At 37.3% G+C, this 18,547-nt stretch overlaps 1 protein-coding gene and 1 long non-coding RNA gene across 2 annotated transcripts; one reads left to right on the top strand and one right to left on the bottom strand.

Annotated features, from left to right (window-relative positions):
• Positions 1 to 1,032: 1,032 nt before the first annotated feature.
• On the top strand, positions 1,033 to 2,372 carry LOC141429517 (uncharacterized). Its single transcript, XR_012451550.1, has 2 exons — positions 1,033 to 1,237; positions 1,535 to 2,372. It is a non-coding gene; the product is annotated as an uncharacterized lncRNA (long non-coding RNA).
• Positions 2,373 to 2,709: 337 nt separating this feature from the next.
• LOC141429516 (uncharacterized) lies at positions 2,710 to 10,395 on the bottom strand. The gene is made up of 4 exons (XM_074089851.1): positions 10,313 to 10,395; positions 9,424 to 9,570; positions 4,678 to 4,843; positions 2,710 to 3,751 (listed from the first exon to the last, which is right to left on the bottom strand). The coding sequence occupies exons 1-4, from the start codon at positions 10,391 to 10,393 to the stop codon at positions 3,669 to 3,671; spliced, it is 477 nt and encodes a 158-aa protein (XP_073945952.1). The 5' UTR covers positions 10,394 to 10,395; the 3' UTR covers positions 2,710 to 3,668.
• Positions 10,396 to 18,547: the final 8,152 nt, after the last annotated feature.

The raw sequence follows: 18,547 nt of genomic DNA, 5'->3' as shown, positions 1-18,547 counted from the left end.
AAATATTTTGGGATGTGATACTTTGCGAAAAGTTTTTTGCCCGTAATCCGAATTTTTAACTACATAGTATAGGGCCAGGCACACCGCGCCACCGGTCGCATAGTATTAGTGGCTGGGCCGTTATATTATGACTGAGCAAGGTGCGGTTAGTAACTATACAATCAGCAGCAGAAGATCTACACACGACTTTACTGCCAAGGTACATAATAACAAACTGTTGATTATTTTGAACACCACAACTGCTGATCTACCTCTGCTGCTGACAGTATGATCTGTAAATTGTTGTACATAATGTTTTGTTTAAAAAAAAATTGACCTGGAATGAACGACGACAATAATGTACTCGTATGACCTTGACTGTGCCTTTTTAACTAATAACTCGAGATATTAGAATACATTCTGCAATAAGCACGACGGGCGCGCCAAAGTTCGCATACTTTTCGCAAGTCATACTGTACACGTAACGTTTGTCCGAATTATTAATGGTCATAATTTTATTCCCAATGAAACTGTAAATTTTGCTGAATTTTTTAAATGGTCACCTATACAGTGTGTAACCGGCAGTCATGCTTTTTAAGGGAGGTTAAAGTAACGTATTTTTGTTAACTAACCATGGCAATAATTTAATTAATAAACTAAAATTCAGACTTTTAACTTTCTAACAAAATTATAATTGCCAGCAATGTACAGCAAAGTAAATTAAACAAGTCGTGTAAATGACAGCCGATAGATACTTTAATTATTGCTTCTTGTCAATTTACTTTGCTGTACATTGCTTGCAACTATAATTTTGTTAAAAAGTTAAAAAAATCATCATCCCAGCCTATAAACGTCCCACAGCTGGGCACAGGCCTCCTCTCAGAACAAGAGGGCTTGGGCCATAGTTCCCACGCGGGCCCAGTGCGGATTGGGAACTTCACACGCGCCATTGAATTGCTTCGCAGGTTTGTGCAGGTTTCCTCACGATGTTTTCTTCACCACAAAGCTCGTGGTAAATTTCAAATGTATTTCCGCACATGAATTTCGAAAAACTCCGAGGTGCGAGCCGGGTTTGAACCCACGACTCTCTGCTTAAGAGGCGATAGGTCAAACCACTAGGCAACCACGGCGTTCTTCAAAAAAATCATAATTTTAGTTTATTAATTAAATTAATGTCATGGTTAAGTTACAGAAGTATGGTACTTTAACCTCCCTTAAAAAAACCTGGATGCCGGCAACGCACTGTATAAAACTGTAGGTTAGTTGAAAATACAAACTGAAATAAAGATGCACAGAAAAAACAGAAAAATAAGACCATCACTGGGAATCGAACCCAGGTCCTCGGTAATCCGTACCGCGTGCTATACCTACGGTGGTACGAATTACCGAGGACCTGGGTTCGATTCCCAGTGATGGTCTTATTTTTCTGTTTTTTCTGTGCATCTTTATTTCAGTTGTATTTTCAATTTAGGTTTACGGGATGACGGTAAAAGTAAAAATTTGGAATCGAAATAAAAAATACAAAAAAGATTCCAAAAAACAATCTTAACTGTAGGTTAGGTTGTGTTTGTTTTATAACAATTCTGAACGATTATTGGATTCCGAGAAAAAAAAAGAGTTATGACATTACATTCTGACTTTCAACAAGTATGCGAGCAGATATGAACCAGAATACAACACATTAGAACTGCACCCACTGCATTAACACCTTGTATTTTTAACCCCCGACGCAAAAGAGGGGTGTTATAAGTTTGACCGCTATGTGTGTCTGTCTGTCTGTGGCACGTAGCTCTTAAGCGGGTGGACCGATTTGAACGCGGTTTTTTTGGAAGCAGTATTTCTAGCGATGGTTCTTAGACATTTTTCATCAAAATCGGTTCAGCCGTTTTTCAGCTATTGAACTTTGAAGTGACAAAGTCGGGGGTTTGCCAACTGTTTGTTGGTAAGGTTATTGATATATGTTCTGAAATACAAACCTGAACATTATGCAAAGGAAACTCCTGCGGCCCACTTAGTATCTGCTCGTGACCCATCAGTGGGTCTAAACCCTGCGGCCCACTTAGTATCTGCTCGTGACCCATCAGTGGGTCTCAACTCATACTTTGGGAAATACAGGGTTATAATAGGTATATCTCTTCCTTATCTACATAGCTACGTTACCAAAGTTAGCAGGATACAATTAATAAAAGAAAGACGTCATTTGAAAAACAATGCATTTATTTCTTAGTTGTATAATAAATAACGTTTCAGTATAACAAGTATATAAATAAGCGTTTTTATATTTTTGTAACACTACGTTTAATTTTAACTGCTAATTATAAGCCGTTTGTCCCATTTCCAAAATTTGGGAGAGCGTTAAGGTTCATTGATTAAATAAACCTACGTTTTAAAAAGTCATTGTTTAATTACCACCGCACTCAGAGTTAATGAGGGCTATCGTTTTTGTCTCACTAGATGGCGCACTGTTGCGTGAGGTTTTTAAGTATGGTTTTCAAAGTCTGTTATTACGGGCGTGAAAACAAAGTTTTGATTAAAATCGTATTTAATACACCTTAAAACGTACCATAAAAATATCGAGCATGCCACAGTGTTGCATAGTCCCCGTTTTGTTCGGAAAAAAGGGAGGATAAAGGTAAAGGTTTGCGAAAGACAAAACTGTCTCAAAACACAGACATTCATTGCACCGGAACGCATATATGCCATAATTAATTTCAGATATTGCAAAATATTCACAAAATGATTCTAATTATAAATAAACCCGCGTAGCTCACCAAAAACTATGAGATTTGACATTTCGGAGACCTCACGCTACACTAGCGCCTCTAGTGGCGAATTCATACGCGATAGCCCTCATTGGTTTTAAAAAATGTTTTGGAAACATATTACGAAATTTTACCTTTAATTATGTTAACTGTTTCTATAGGTGCGTACACGCATAATAAATGGTCGGCTACCTACTACGAAATTCGAAAATCGAATTAATATATTTTTTTATAGGTTATGCCGTTTTCCGTTTATTATTTGCTGCCTATCTTATAAAATGACCATTAGTCCAGTATAGATTTCGTTCAATAAACTTTTTAGACATTTCCCGATACAGCGGCTATATTGTCTAACGCGCAAGCTCGCGATCGCATTTACCCTCTCTTTCTACGCAATCTAAATCACGAGACAGAAAAGATGATGAAAACGATTGTGATTTTGAGAGCGTTAGAAAATAAGACTGTAAGCCGTCGAATTTATCAGCTTTATGACATTAGATCATGATAGGAGATCGCGTCTCGGCAAACAAAGTGTAGGACCCTCCGGCCAGGTGGAATGACGATCCGCGAAAGGTTGCTGGTAGAAGCTGAACGTGTCGAGCCGAGAACAATGGCGCTCATTGGGGGAGGCCTATATCCAGCACGGGGCTCTCTTTGCCTGCAGCTCTGAAACGGGCCGAGGACAGAGGTTGTGCAAGCAGTTCGTCAACGTCGCCGTAAAGGCTTATCAAGGCACGACCTTCAGAAATGAAGAATACGACGAATAAGAGAAGAGAGATGTCCAGCAGTGGGCTGCTATAGGCTGACGACGATGATGATTAGATGCTGTTGCTTGTCGGCGCGGTGGTTCGATTGTAATTGTGGCTGAAGGTACAGTACAGACTTGACTCTAGGCCTGTATGTCGATCATTGGGTCTTGTCTAGTTTTCACACAGGGATGGCACTTTCGCTTGATAGTTTCATTTGGCGATAAGTACTGTTCACCACCATCATGTAGTAGACGGAGTATACTGAAAAGAAATAAAGAAAAATAAGTTTTAACGTAACTAATTAAGTAGTTAGTCCCTGGAATCAAGAATAACTTAAAATTACTTATTAGAGGCGCTAGTGCAGCGTGAGGTCTCCGAAATGTCAAATCTCATAGTTTTTGGGTGAGCTACGCGGTTTTATTTATAATTAGAATAATTTCGTGAATATTTTGCAATATCTGAAATTAATTATGGCAAATATGCGTTCCGGGACAATGAATGTCTGTGTTTTGAGACAGTTTTGTGTTTCGGAAACCTTTGTCCTCCCTTTTTTACGAACAAAACGAGGACTATGGAACACTGTGGCATGCTCGATATTTTTATGGTACGGTTTTAAGGTGTATTACATATGATTTTAATCTAAACTTTGTTTTCACGCCCGTAGTAACAAACTTTGAAAGCCATACTTAAAAACCTCACGCAACAGTGCGCCATCTAGTGAGTCACAATTGTTAACCAAGGACTGTGTCACCAAGTAACTTAGTTTTAGTGCTAGTTTTACTCTCATTACTGTAAGGTGGTGGTACTGATGGAACCAAAATAAATCTCTCTTTCTTTATTTCTTAAGTTTAAGAAATTTATGTATGAGTTCGTTGCAAGCCCCAACTTAGATGACTTTACCACAGTCGGCGCCAGTGACACAACGTTTGTGAACAAAAAAAAATCCTTCTATTCCGGTGACACTCATTCGTGACTGTGATCATGTAGACCAGCATAGCGGAACGTTGCCGTTGATCTCGTTAGTGGGAACTAAAAAAGCACTACGTTTTAGTTTCATCTGTTTAAAAAGCACAAATTCTGCTGATTTAAATAAAAAACAAAAGGATAGCCTTAAATTTGACACGGATCCGCGTCTTAAGCATACCAGGGATTAAGGGATGACCCATGATTTGAATGGCGTTACTTACACGCTCCAGCGTTGAGTCCCAGCACCACCAGGACAACTGTAGCGGGATCCTTTAACCGGGGTACGAAGAGCGGGCTGAAGAGGCACGTCACTACGGCCACCAGAAATATGCAGAGGATGAACACTGAGTTGAAGAGCAGCGAGAGCTGCAGATAGCCGGGACGTTTCTGGAAGAAAAAATCGCGATTTAGAGTAGAGTAGAGTGGTATTAGAAGTAGAAGATGGGTGTTTAATCCCACTATCTCACCAATATTATAAATGCGAAAATTTGTAAATCTGTTCGTTTATTTGTTACCTCGCCACGTCTAAACCAATAAATCGATTTAGATGAAATTCGGTATTCAGATATTTTGAGTCCCAGGGAAGGACATAGAATAGTTTTTATCCCGGAAAATTGCATAGTTCCCACGGGTTAGCGATAAACAAATTCTACGCGGACGGAGTCGCAGGTAAATAACTGACTAGTGATAGATTTAACAATTTTTGATATAGGTACCTTGACCTTTGTCTTTTGGTGTGAAAATTAAACTTTATTATCCTTAGTAAATAAATACAATACAATACAAAGACTCTTACGAAAAGAAAAACGTAAAACGAAAGAAAATAGAAATACGTAAGTAACTCTGTCTGTCTGTATGTCTCTTTGACTGTCTCCCTGTTACCTCTTCACGCTTAAACCGCTGAAAATAAAATTTGTGATGGAGATATTTTGGGACCCCCGGAAGGACACAAGATAATTTGTATCCCGGGAAATTACATAGTTTCCGTGGAATAGAGATAAACGTATTCTACTACATAATAATCAAACCAGTAATTAACTAGCAATTTGTTTGAGCAAGTCTAGAAGAGTTAGAGGGTTTAATCACTTTCAAGATGTTTGGATTTTTGGATGTTTGTTACTCAATCACGTCTAAACTGCTGAACTGATTTAGATGAAATTTGGTATACGGATAGTTTCAGTCCCGAGGAAGGACATAGAATAGTTGTTATCCCGGAAAATTTCATAGTTCCCGCGGGATAGCGATTACCAAATACTACGCGGTCAGAGTCGCGGGTAACAGGCTAGTGTCAAAATAAATCAAATCGAAGTCGGATAGTTGGGTATTATACCTTTATTAGTTGTAACGCTTTAATCAGAAGTCTTCTGATCTGACACAGTCCCTACTTACTATTGAATTTTAATAGGTTGGTACTTTTGCAGAAAACCTACGTTGTTTCATTACAAGTTTCCTTGCATTGTGAATTAGGTCTGTTTTATGCGTAATCTTTCCGAGGGTCATTGCCCAGGCAACTCCTGCAGCGACGGCACCATCATTTACTTGCGATTTTGTTTTCAACCGGCCAAAGTTACAACAAGGTTATTGAAGCCCACAGTAAGCAGGTAAATATCGTACGAGTTTCATTACACTGCGGGATCACGCAGCTATAAATTTATAAGTGAATGACCATCGACAGCAGTGTACTACAATCCGCGAGATATTTCCCACACTAAATGACGCTTAATTCTTGTTGTCATAATCTAAACCAACTTCTATCGCGTGTTCGCCAAACTGTTGTAGGTATCTCGAGATGAATCTTGATTGTATTGAGAATTAGGACACGGATGTAACATCTTATAGTATAGTATAGACATATTTTTTAAGGGTTTAGACGATAATGAGACATCCTTTATCTGTGGTCGTGACGCTAAATATTTTGACGCTAACTAAATGCTCGTTTAAAAATATAAGATAATACTTAGCCCTGCGTCCAGGGAAATAGTTCATAATATGCTGTCTGCTAAACTCTACGTAATTGTCTTCCTTCGCGAGTGAAAATCATACAAAAACCGTTATCTTTTTAAGATTTATTAAAGCTAAAGCTCCGACTTGTACGAACAATTCACATTGTCTGGCCAGTATTGTATCAGGCACAATCGTTCAACATATTGTTCACTCGCATGAACCTGTGTAAAAGACCGAAATTCCAATGTGTTTCGTATTATACATAGTGGGTTATACTTACCTTTAAATAATTGAGAATAGAGTCAAATAGTACAAGTAAACGCTACCGTAATTTGTTAAATTGTTATTTTAAAGTCTCGCAAGTGTGTAATGAGCGTCATTTGTTAATTTTGAACAAGCTTAATGGCTGTCTGTCCATTGTACTGCCGAAGCAGCGGTGATTTGTTTGAATTTGCAACGTATATTTTAGGCTACATTTTTAGTTAGGGTTGGTATTCGAGTTTGAATTATTAGGTACGGTCAAGGACTTTAATTCAGAAGCCACCATGGAACCTTTTCAAAGGAAAAGTCATACAATTTTCATTAAAATTGTTTTCTTTGGAATCTTTTTGTAATTTTTATTTCAATTCCAAATTTTTTGTTACTTTTACGGTCATCCCGTAAAACCCATATCGAAAATACAAACTGAAATATAGATGCATAGAAAAACTAGAAAAATAAGACCAGCGCTGGGAATCGAACCCAGGTCCTCGGCATTCCGTGCGAATTTCTCCTATGTACCACATACCTCAGCTTGTTTGTTTTCTTATTTAGTCACTGTAGCCCTCATCGAGAAACTTTCAGCACACCATTGGAACTAACCGCTCACGCGGACAAGTGATGTCGTTATTAAATTATCATTGTTAATTAATGCGACGTCACTATGTATGACGTTTACTGTGAAATGGTTCCATGGTGATTTTGTTTTTATTTTTACAAGAAATAAAGAATTAGATGTTGCCCACAACTTTATTTGCAAAGCATTTGTTTATCGCTGTTCTGCCCAGGGGTTTTAACTATCTCCATACCAAATTTCATCTAAAGGTTTAAACGTGAGCAGGTAATACAGACCAGACGGAGTTACTTCTGCATTATAATTATATCATTATCCGGATGAAAGTAAGGATGATTGGATGGATGTTTATTTCAAATTATACAATTTAGCACAAAAAATTACTACATTTTTCGACGTACGATCTATCAATTGCGTCGTAATTTTCGAAGTATTTGCAGTTAGGTGGTAGTGGTTTACGTTGTCAAACAGGATTTTGCGAGACGAGTGCTTCTGAGGTCAGATTTGTACATAAAATTTATTATGCTTACTACTTGTTATTTTAGGTGTGGGAACTGCGCGTCGCAAAAAGCCAAATAACGTAATATACGTAATAAGCGAGCCCGGAATTTTTAATCTGTTAAAGAGACTTCTCGCTTATCGACTTCCGATATTCAATTTCGATATACCTATCGGTACACAAAATATAAAAAAAAATATAACAAAAAATAGAACCGACTACAAAAAACCATGAAAATTATTTTCTACGAGTCTGAAGTCGGTGCCTCAGCACGAGCCAGCAGGAGTGGCCCTATAATCGTCTACCTCACCTACAACTATACGTGTAAGTATATGGGCTTCAATCACTCCTGCTGGCTCGTGCTGAGGCACCGACTTCAGACTCGTAGAAAATTATTTTCATGGTTTTTTGTACTGTGACATAAACATGCATTTTAAACAGTGAATAGTTAACGATTTTCAATTTACTCGTAATAATTCAATTTCATATTCAAAGTTCCATCACTGAGCGTCTTTATAAAATACCTATCGATATTATTTCTTTAGGTAGAGCCGATAAGGGAGAAGTCACTATGACAGATAAAAATGCTGCGAAAATTCCGGGCTCTCTTCATCATCCCAGCCTATATACGTCCCACTGCTGGGCACAGGCCTCCTCTCAGAACAAGAGGGCTTGGGCCGCAGTTCCCACGCGGGCCCAGTGCGGATTGGGAACTTCACACGCACCATTGAATTGCTTCGCAGGTTTGTGCAGGTTTCCTCACGATGTTTTCCTTCACCGCAAAGCTCGTGGTAAATTTCAAATGTAATTCCGCACATGAAATTCGAAAAACTCAGAGGTGCGAGCCGGGGTTTGATCCCACGACCCTCTGCTTGAGAGGCGATAGGTCAAACCACTAGGCCACCACGGCTTTTTTTCTAATCTCTCTTAGGCTTGGGCTCTCTTAGGTTTAGGGAATTTATTAAAGTTTAATAATTTGGATTTGTTTCGCGATCTGTTTACAAGTGAAGGCTGCCGTGCCGTACGTAGGTTAAATCAAATTCGTACAGTCAAGGGCAAAGATATCGACACGGCCAAAGTTACAAAAATATGTATACACGACTTTATGCACTTAACATTAAGGCCGTGTATACATATATTTGCAACTTTGGCCGTGTCGATATCTTTGCCCTTGACTGTACCTAGTCGTACTCGCACCTTATATATTTTCTAAATTCATGTGCGAAATTACATTAGAAATTTACCACGAGCTTTACGGTGAAGGAAAATATCGTGGGAAATCTGCACAAACTTATGAAGCAAATGAATGGTTATGTGAAGTTCTTGATGCGCAATAGGCCCACGTGGAAACTACGGCCCAAGCTCTCTCATTTTGGAACAAGGCCTGTGCCCAGCAGTGGGACGTACTATGTAGGCTGAGATGATGATGACAACGAAAGTTATAGGTTTATTCATCATGGTTGTTATGTTTTAATATAGGTATGTAAGTGTTTTAACTGTAGGATAGTTTTATGTAAGAACATAGTTTTAATTTAAAAGTAGTACCTACTTAGTAAAATTATAACTATCTACAGGTATTGTAACAGTTTTCAAATTGAAATAGATTAAAAAAAGTAATGTTTACCGAATATGTGTACATAAATGTCTCTCTCTCTCTCTCTCTCTCTCTCTCTCTCTCATATGTATACTCACCATTAATATCCCCAGAAGAATAACGACGTTGCTAATCAGCGACAATGTGGAGAACATGACCATGCTCATACCGATGAAGTTATCTTCCGGCATCTCGTAGTGGGGCAGGTTCCATGCGCCCGCGACTATGTCCGCCACGCAGAATAGCTGTAAATTAAACATTGTTGGTTATTACCATACGAGGCCTTGTTTTTTACAAGCTTTACTTATGTAAATTGCCTGGTAGTGACATCCTGGTAGTCCGGCCAGGATCGTCTCCGGAGGACGGAACTCTTCAACGGTTAATGGCATTGACTTGAAATTTGGTACGCAAATGTAGTTTGGGTGACAATAAAAGGAGTCAACAAAAAGTTTAGTCAGCAAAAAAAGCTTGTATTAAATATTAAATTTTTACCAAAAACTTTACTTACGATTACAATTTTAATTTAATTCTACTAATATTGTAAATGCATAAGTTTGATTTTGTTACAATACATCTAAAAGGGATACTTTTATTAATTAAAATCGAGTGTTATGGGAAAGAAGAACACTCTCTTATGGGGGGGAAAGTAGGAAAGAAGAACAGTCTCTTATGGGGGGGAAGTTAAAAAGTGTTCGGCATTAGGCAGTATAAAACAGTTCCAAATCCCTCCAGAGTGGCGCTATAGTGTACCTAGCATGAGTGTTTGAAATCATTTAGTAAATATTTTATCCTAAAATAACTAACACGAGAAAAGGTCGACTGTCGACAGCATTATATTATTATCGTGTGATTTTAATGTGTTTATCGATAAAATCTTTCTTTTATTATAGCGCCTATTTAGCACCTTTCGACAGAGACTTTTGTACTCGTATACACAGAGATTGCTCCCTCTACTCCATATCCACAAGTTTTTTTTTTAATACTTACTGACGATAAAGTTGCCAGTAATAGGCATCCATTCCGGAGTGACATGTACCAGCAACATTTTTTTAGCTTTGGCAGCACCATTCTGTCCCTGAAAATTAAAAAAAAAACTCTTCAGTGTTGTGTTATTCAAGGGTATTTTTGAGAGAATAAAGTATACATTTAATTACTTTATCACTTTATCGTCAAGGTTAAAGCCGTGGATGGACGGACGGACGAACATGGCAGAACTATAAGTTCATTCCATTTGAGAGTAATCATAAAAATACACACGCGTAAAATTTATCACACCCCTTTTTCGGGGGCTAAACACTAATATAAACTTAACTAGACTAAATAAAAAGTAATTGTATTGTATTTTAAACAATAAATAATGATAAATATAAATAGTATAAGTGTCAGAGGTACCGAACGACACGAACTTCGATTTTCGTAGTAGCCTCAGTAGTGGTATCGGGTCCGATAATATGAAAATGCTTTTTCACTATTTATTAGACCAAATTCACGCATCGCTGACAACTAAAGGGGCAGAGGGGTAGAGGGCTGAGAATAAATTACCTTATTTTATGCACTAAGGGAGCAAATAACTTAGAAGACCTTTTTTAAATGCTCTAAAAATGTATCTAAGTAAATCAGTTTTCTGACGTATGCAATTTCACCAAAACTAATCTACACCATAAAATAGCTTGATGCAACTTCAGACCTCTAGATTCACAATAACACTAACAACGAAAGATCATCTTTATATCCCCATCTTGCATAAATAAGTCGGTGAACCCCACATAAAAATATCTCCCACATCTAATGTAAATATCTTACGTTCATCTCATTCCATTAAGAATATTAAAAATACCAGCAAAGTGACCTAAAAACAGACGAACTGATATCATCCATCCGCTCTAATTCCGCGTAGCGTAATTTCCGAAATCAAATCAAAATATTTGTCTATAACAAAATTAAACTTTTTAATACTCGTTACGCTCAAAATTGTCCAGGTGCCAAGCTCGATTTGATCAACAACAAAACAAAACAATTGTGGGTGGAAAAGTTGAAAATATACACTTTTAGTTCGGAACTTTGTTTTTTTGTTTTTAACCTATGGTCAAATTCCTTTTAGAAGTACCTAGTGAATAATCCGTTCCCATTGTATTTTCTCGGAAACGTCCGTATGCGTCATGCTTCTTCAGTCAGCCTCTGTACCCCTTAAGACAGCGTAGGGGAAGGTGGAAGGTCCCATCGAGAGATTAATAATCTATGTATTTAGTTTAGTTTGGATGACCAGATGGCCTAGTGGTTAGAACACCTGACTACAAAGCTTGAGGTCCCGGGTTCGATTCCCGTGTCGGGGCAGATATTTGTATGAAAAATACGAATGTTTGTTCTCGAGTCTTGGGTGTTTAATATGTATTTAAGTATATAATTATATTTATCCGTTGCTTAGTACCCATAAGACAAGCTTTGCTAAGCTTACTTTGGGACTAGGTCAATTGGACTGAATTGTCCCAAGATATTTATTTATTTATTATATATTTAGTGGTTACCTCGTAAGTTTTTCTTTTCGATTTTTGTGTGATGTTTTGTTAAATGTTCTTTACATAATTTGATCACGAGGGTGTGATACTTCAAAATCGTTGTTTGACATTTTTCACTAATGAATAAAGTACCCTATTAATAAAAACTTGTCACTTAAGTATTATTTAGTTTTTATTTTATATTAAGTATGTATGTTTAGGATATGCTTTTGTATTTGGTAAATAGTATTTAATTTAAATATATTGCTTTTTCTAGGGTGATTTTTTGCTCAGTATTATAACATTTATTACAAAAATTCATAGACACGTCGGCAGCATTCGGAAATAGTTGTGTTTTCCGATTTTTCACGGTAGAAAGGTATTAACTTAAATATTTCAGAAAAAATGTACCCGTTTTTCCTGAATTATCCTTAATTTTCCATGCAAAATTTATTAGTCAGTTTTGTGACGGTCCATACAATATATACTCGTATGTACTAGCTTTTGCCCGCGGTTCCGCCCGCGTGGTATTCGTTTATCGCGCGCTGTTCCCTCGGGAACTGTGCATTTTTCCGGGATAAAAAGTAGTCTATGTCACTCTCGGGACCATAAACTGTCTCTATGCCAAAAATCACGTCGATCCGTTGCTCCGTTACGGCGTGAAAGACGGACAAACATACAAACACACTTTCGCATTTATAATATTAGTATATATGGATGGTTAACTGCGTCACAAAACTGTCAATTAAAAGTGGGACATATTTTTATTGCTTAAATCGATAGTGCTAGTGATTTTGAGTAGAAATAATCCAAAATTTGTTAGGTTAAAAAAAGTACAAGGTAGGTAGGTACACTTTTTTCTGAAAATGCCCATTATTTACTACATCTGTACTTATACAATCCTCAGCAACAACCTTCTTCGTGTTAATAATGTTACTGGCCAGTAGGCCAAATTATCGCAAAAAGAATATAATAACCACTAACCACATACCGGCACGCGATCACTAATCTTCAGGTTTCGAGGTCTCTTCAAGGGCAGTAGGAGCGTCCAAAATACTGGCGAACCATTGTTGATTGGACGTTCTATTTTGTAATTTGGGTACACAATGAACAAAAAACAGGAATTTTACTTATACCTTTATAATAATGAAAAAGAATGAAAATGTGAAGCTGAGTTAAAGTTATAGTCATATAGTTAATAGTTAGCATTTTTTTATACGAGTAACTTTTCTATTTAAATTGTGTACATGTGAAGATAATACGTATACCTAATACAAGCGTTTCTGAGGACGTAATCTGGGGTGGGGGAGGGGGGTTGGGGGGGGGTACTTCTAAATGCTAAGTCTGGATCGTGTCGTCCTTTTCATAGTGCAATAGCTACTTGTATTGTATATAGATTAGACGACCGGATGGCCAAGTGGTTAGACAACCTGAATACGAAGCTTGAGGTCCCGGGTTCGGTTCCCGGCCGGGGCAGTTATTTGTATGAATAATACGAATGTTTGTTTTCGCGTCTAGGATATTTAATATTCATTTATCTATATAAGTATGTTTATCCATTGCCTAGTATTCATAGTACAAGTTTAATTGCCTAGTTTGGGACTAGGTCAATTGGTGTCAAGTGTCCCATGATATTTATTTATTTATAGGCATGATATATAAGCTTTAATGGGATGGCATTATACGAAAAACAAACTTGGTTTGCAGGTCACAATGTTTTAGATCATAAAATTATTTCGTAGGTAGTAAGACCTAGAAAACCAGGACTAACTCTAACCAACTCAGTTTGGACAATCAACTTCTAAATGTTGTTATTCTGTCTCGTGACTCAGAACACAACAGTGATACGTTGCTTAAAAACGTTTGTAATGTATCAAAGTCAAAGTCAAAGTCAAAATATCTTTATTCAATTTAGGCTATAACAAGCACTTATGAATGTCAAAAAAAACCTCTGCTGAGAAGAATCCGGCAAGAAACTCAACGAGGTATATATATTTTTTTTAAAACAGATTTACAGTATTATTAAATGATATGTATACATGACAAGTATTTAACACAACTTTATTTTTAACACAGTAGGTTCGCTATTTGAAGGGATCGCTAATGCGGATCGGAATTATTTCCAAATATCCCTGTCCATCTTGTATCATGTATCTTACTTCTAGCATGTTTAGGAGACGAGCTATGAAGGAATGAGTGTTTCACAGAAGCAAAATATCGCTATAATATGGCGATAAAAGTCACATTAACTTATATATTAAGAAGAGTTCTAACAGACCACATTTTTAATTTTCATTAATTTTTTGTGGAATAATCGAGAAAAACTAACAAAAACGCAACGTTGCCAGCTCAGCAGGTATAAACGCTCTTAACCTATCTAATAAGAAAAATCAATCTGTAACACATCAAGCCCCTTGTGTCGTACACTCTCGATTCAATTTACTCTCAAAGAAACGTAATCAAATAGAAATACCCAGTGTTACCATCTTTTGCATATTGCCATCGTTTGTCGTCCTTTTGTGTGTTAGTACCTATTTGATAGAAATGAAAGATTGGTTTTGCTTTACATAGACATGGTAATAAGTAGTTTTTAACACACACACACACACACACACAAAAAATCACGCCTGTATTCCCAAATGGGGTAGGCAGAGCACACGAAACGTTACCGCTTCGGAGCCACTTTTAGCAATTTTAGGTTTTAAACCCCGACGCAAAAAGAGGGGTGTTATAAGTTTGACCGCTATGTGTGTCTGTCTGTAGCACCGTAGCTCTTAAACGGGTGAACTGATTTGAATGCGTATTTTTTATTTGAAGCGACGATGTTGGTAGTTTTCCAACTTTTTGTTTGTTAGGTTATTATAATTTTTAGATCAGTGTAACCGTGGGATAATGAGAATTATTATTTTAAATATTCTTTAATTTAATAACATATTTCATCTTTAAACCATTGATATATTTATATCTAACTCCAAGGCAGTTCAGCTCTCATCTCAGTTCCATACGTTTTTTGATTAAAAACGGCTAATGTCAAGGCACGGAACCCTTTATTTGTAAATTATAACAGCAATATTATATTGCCGTAAGTTTGCCGTTAATACGGAACTCTACCTACAGTCCGCGGGACCGGTCGGTTTTTTGTAGATCTGTTTTCTTCATGTTTCCTTTGATGACTGGTTGTTTATGTTTCAGATAGTTCCTCGCGTCTCTATCCTGTACCTCTAATACAGACTCCTAATAACGTGTTTAAAAAGCCTCTCTAGTGCTACAAATTTCGTGAATTTGCAGTACATTGCTGCCAATGACCGATCACTTAAAGATTTGTTGCTTCGCGGCCCTGCAATGTACACTGTTGTATTCTGTGCAGCAATGAAATTGAACTCGCGTGATATCTATCGCGCCGTTTAAATAAAGCTTTAATAGTGACGCAGCCGTGATTTTGTATAAATTGCATGCTTGCCAACGAATGAAAGTCATAGCTCATTTATTTTATAGCTACCACTCATAGATGGTAATGTTGGTATCTACTATTATACTATACAAGTGTAACGGAATCATCTCTCTACATTACGGAATGTTTATTCTTTACTTTACCAATATCGGTTTGAAAGTGTTCTAGGTGTTCATAATTTCAACAATAAGTACCTACCTTTCATCTTATTTATTGAGTACGTATTTTTATAGTTTGTATAAAAAAATCTGTGACATACCTACCGACGGTCGGATGTATATGACGACACTATAAGGGTTCGGTTTTTTCAATTTTGGCCTACGGAACTCTAATAGTTTTTTTTACAAAAAATTATATATTTCCGGGCCATACCGTAGAACCCTTTACCTTTAGGCTAGTTTTATAACAATCCTGAAGTACAGTCAAACGAACTGATTCATGTACAGTCAGGATCAAAAGTAGCTATACACTCATAATTTGTCGTTTTACAGCCATGCACTAAACGCCATGCAAGATATAGTCAATATGTCAATGCGACAGAGTCAAAAAGTGATCCGCTACCTACTTTTGATGCTGACTGTACCTGGGTGGAATGTTTTATTAATCAATTTCACTCCGATTTCTTTGGCAAAATTATGGGATGTCAACATGACATTAGTTGCACTAAGGTTTGATTGTATGATTAAGTTTGCTCGATTGTACCTAAATAAAAAGAGTTAAAAAAATCGTTCGTATATGGACGATGTTCCGTGTCCAGGTCATTATTCATATGGACTCCATATATAATGAGGACCTGGATGCGTAACTGAGCGAGAGGCTAACTATAGCTGGGCCTTTCTCTTAAAAGTTGTACCCCTAACTTTTTCCTGGGATTTTGAAATTTTTATGTTACATCTACTCAGAATCACGAGCACTGTCGATTTTAATAGGTGAAAAAGTGTCCCAAAATTTTGTATTCCATTCCGTTACCTTTCCCATATACACTATGAGTGACCTGAGTAACGGAACGGAAGTACAAAAAATATATGCAAATTTGGGACTTTTTCATTTATTAAAATCGATAGTACACGTGATTCTGAGTACATACGTAGATGTCACATAAAAATTTCAAAATCCCAGAAAAAAGTTAGAGGTACAACTTTTAAGAGAAAGGCCCAGCTCATAGATAGGGAGATGAAGAGGTCAAAAGGGGAGCCTTTTCCCAACAGTGGGACACAGTTGCAGGCTAAGGGCCTGTTTCACCATCTATTGATTAGCGTTAACCGACGGTTAAATGTGATGCCGTCTCCGTCTATTCGAACAAAACAAACAGAGACGGCATCACACCTTGATGGTGAAACAGCCCCTAAATATAATAAATATGAAACAGTTGGGAAATTAACCGTTTGAGAAAAATATTTTCGGTGACAAATTAGAACCCTTTTCAGCTCAATCGTGTGTGCATCTTTTCTCACATGGCAACCCAGATCGGCGTCTGGGAGTCGCCCACGGCCGGCCGAGCGGCGCCAAAACACATTACAACCTTCGAACTGTAGGTAGCCCGTGACCTTCGCTTTCTTATGGGGATATATCTTAAGGAAGTTACTGTTGTTTCTATGACAGATGATTTGTCTCAATGCAGCTATCAATCATTTTGGCTGAAGGACGTTAAAAGAAACATCTGGAGGGGGGGGGGGCTATGTCCAACAGTGGGCGTCTTACGGCTGATATGAAGATGATGACGATGTTAATGACATCGCAGTCGTAGTGTGTAGGTTTGTTATTCTTCCACGCTAAAACGGCTGAACGGAGTTGAATGAAATTTGGTGAATAGATAGTTGGACGTCTGAAATAACATAATATACTCGTACACTAATACTAGCTGCAAAGGCTACTTTTTTATCCTAATATTTCCACGGCATCGGAATAAAGTCTCCAAATCTCAACTGCTAGAATTGAAGCATGAAATTTGTTGATGGTGTCTTATATGCAAACGTTACTGAAATCCATGACGTAAATTTTGAGAATTCCCATGACAATTTAATAAAATCCCGTTTTTTTATTTTCGTTTTTTAATAAAGCTTTTTGTGAAATTATTACCAAAACTTACATTTGGGTTCTGGACTCGTTAGATCCTTATCGAATGCTGACTATCCGAATTTGAAGGTTAATGTAATTGATATTACTGTTAGAAGTATGAACCTTATAAGATTCATACTTATGACTTTTATGAGGCTAGAAAAGGCCATAATAAACTTGTCAGAAAAACTCAGAATACAAACGAAAAAAAGTCTGGGATAGGTACTTATTATCTCTAGACACAGATTTTTGATTCAGTAGCCAACCTATTATATTGAACTGTTCAAATTCAAAATTAATTTATTTCGCTTCGTCTGAGGTACAAAAAAAATGCATAAATTGCATTGAGTTTTACTAAAATCTACCACAAGGGATGCAAAATTTACAAATAAACAAGAAAGACTAATAAATCTAAAAATAGCTTCTGCACTTTTCACCACGTTTTTAACATTTTTTTTATTTAGAGAACGTTGATATTTTATTTGTGCCCAGTAATTCATTAAATGTTATAATAGGGATAAAACATATCTCTAGGCACTTTTGATGATGCATTTTCTTAATAATATTATGCTTCGCGTTTCCCCCCTGATTGATTGGGTGTTATCGATCTGCCGGTCAAGACCGAGACGAAGGTTAGAAGGCCGGCCCTTAACTATTTCTGAGCAAGCTACACATCCATATACAAATTAATATTATTAACTAGCCTTCGGCAGAATTTGAAAGAAAGAAAAAATAGTATTAAGTACAAATAGACAACACGTAGGAAAGTATGTGTTCGTTGCGGTTGTGAATCGGACTCTGCAGGGCTACTATGAAACTCGAAACTCGAAGTTGTGTCGTACGTCCTCTCCGCTCTCGTATTAAATAGTATAAGTGTCAAAGGGACCGCACGACATGAACTTCGAGTTTCGAGTTTCGTAGTAGCCCTGCTGCCTCAGTATAATGCTGAACTAATAAACACCCTGCCAGCGCAAGCGCTGATTTTCAGCCAGCACCGTTGGTGACCCTCGGACCCCTATAAAGACCCGCTAAAATTGCTATCCCGGAAATTGGAAAATTCTGACAAAAACTGTCCTTTGTCCTTCCTAGGGAGTCAAACTAAAATATATAACTTTACCAAATACCATACCAAAGTTAAAAACTTCAAAACCACCTATTTACACTTAACCCCTTCCAAGTCGCTTCAGCGTTTTAAGTGTGAAGATAATTGCCTGTCTG

This window comes from Choristoneura fumiferana, chromosome 7, assembly GCF_025370935.1.
Source record: "Choristoneura fumiferana chromosome 7, NRCan_CFum_1, whole genome shotgun sequence".
NCBI classification, from domain to species: domain Eukaryota; kingdom Metazoa; phylum Arthropoda; class Insecta; order Lepidoptera; family Tortricidae; genus Choristoneura; species Choristoneura fumiferana.
The sequence above is the reverse complement of the archived record's forward strand: the minus strand, read 5'-3'. Positions and strand labels throughout refer to the sequence as shown.

Bases quoted from the DNA above. Each gene is read 5' to 3' on its own strand.
- LOC141429516 (XM_074089851.1), bottom strand. From the start codon at position 10,393: ATGGTGCTGCCAAAGCTAAAAAAATGTTGCTGGTACATGTCACTCCGG. The intron at 9,571-10,312 runs GTAAGTATTAAA...TTTAATTTACAG, and splicing joins TACTGGCAACTTTATCGTCA to CTATTCTGCGTGGCGGACAT. The intron at 3,752-4,677 runs GTAAGTAACGCC...ATTTCTTTTCAG, and splicing joins GGGACTCAACGCTGGAGCGT to TATACTCCGTCTACTACATG.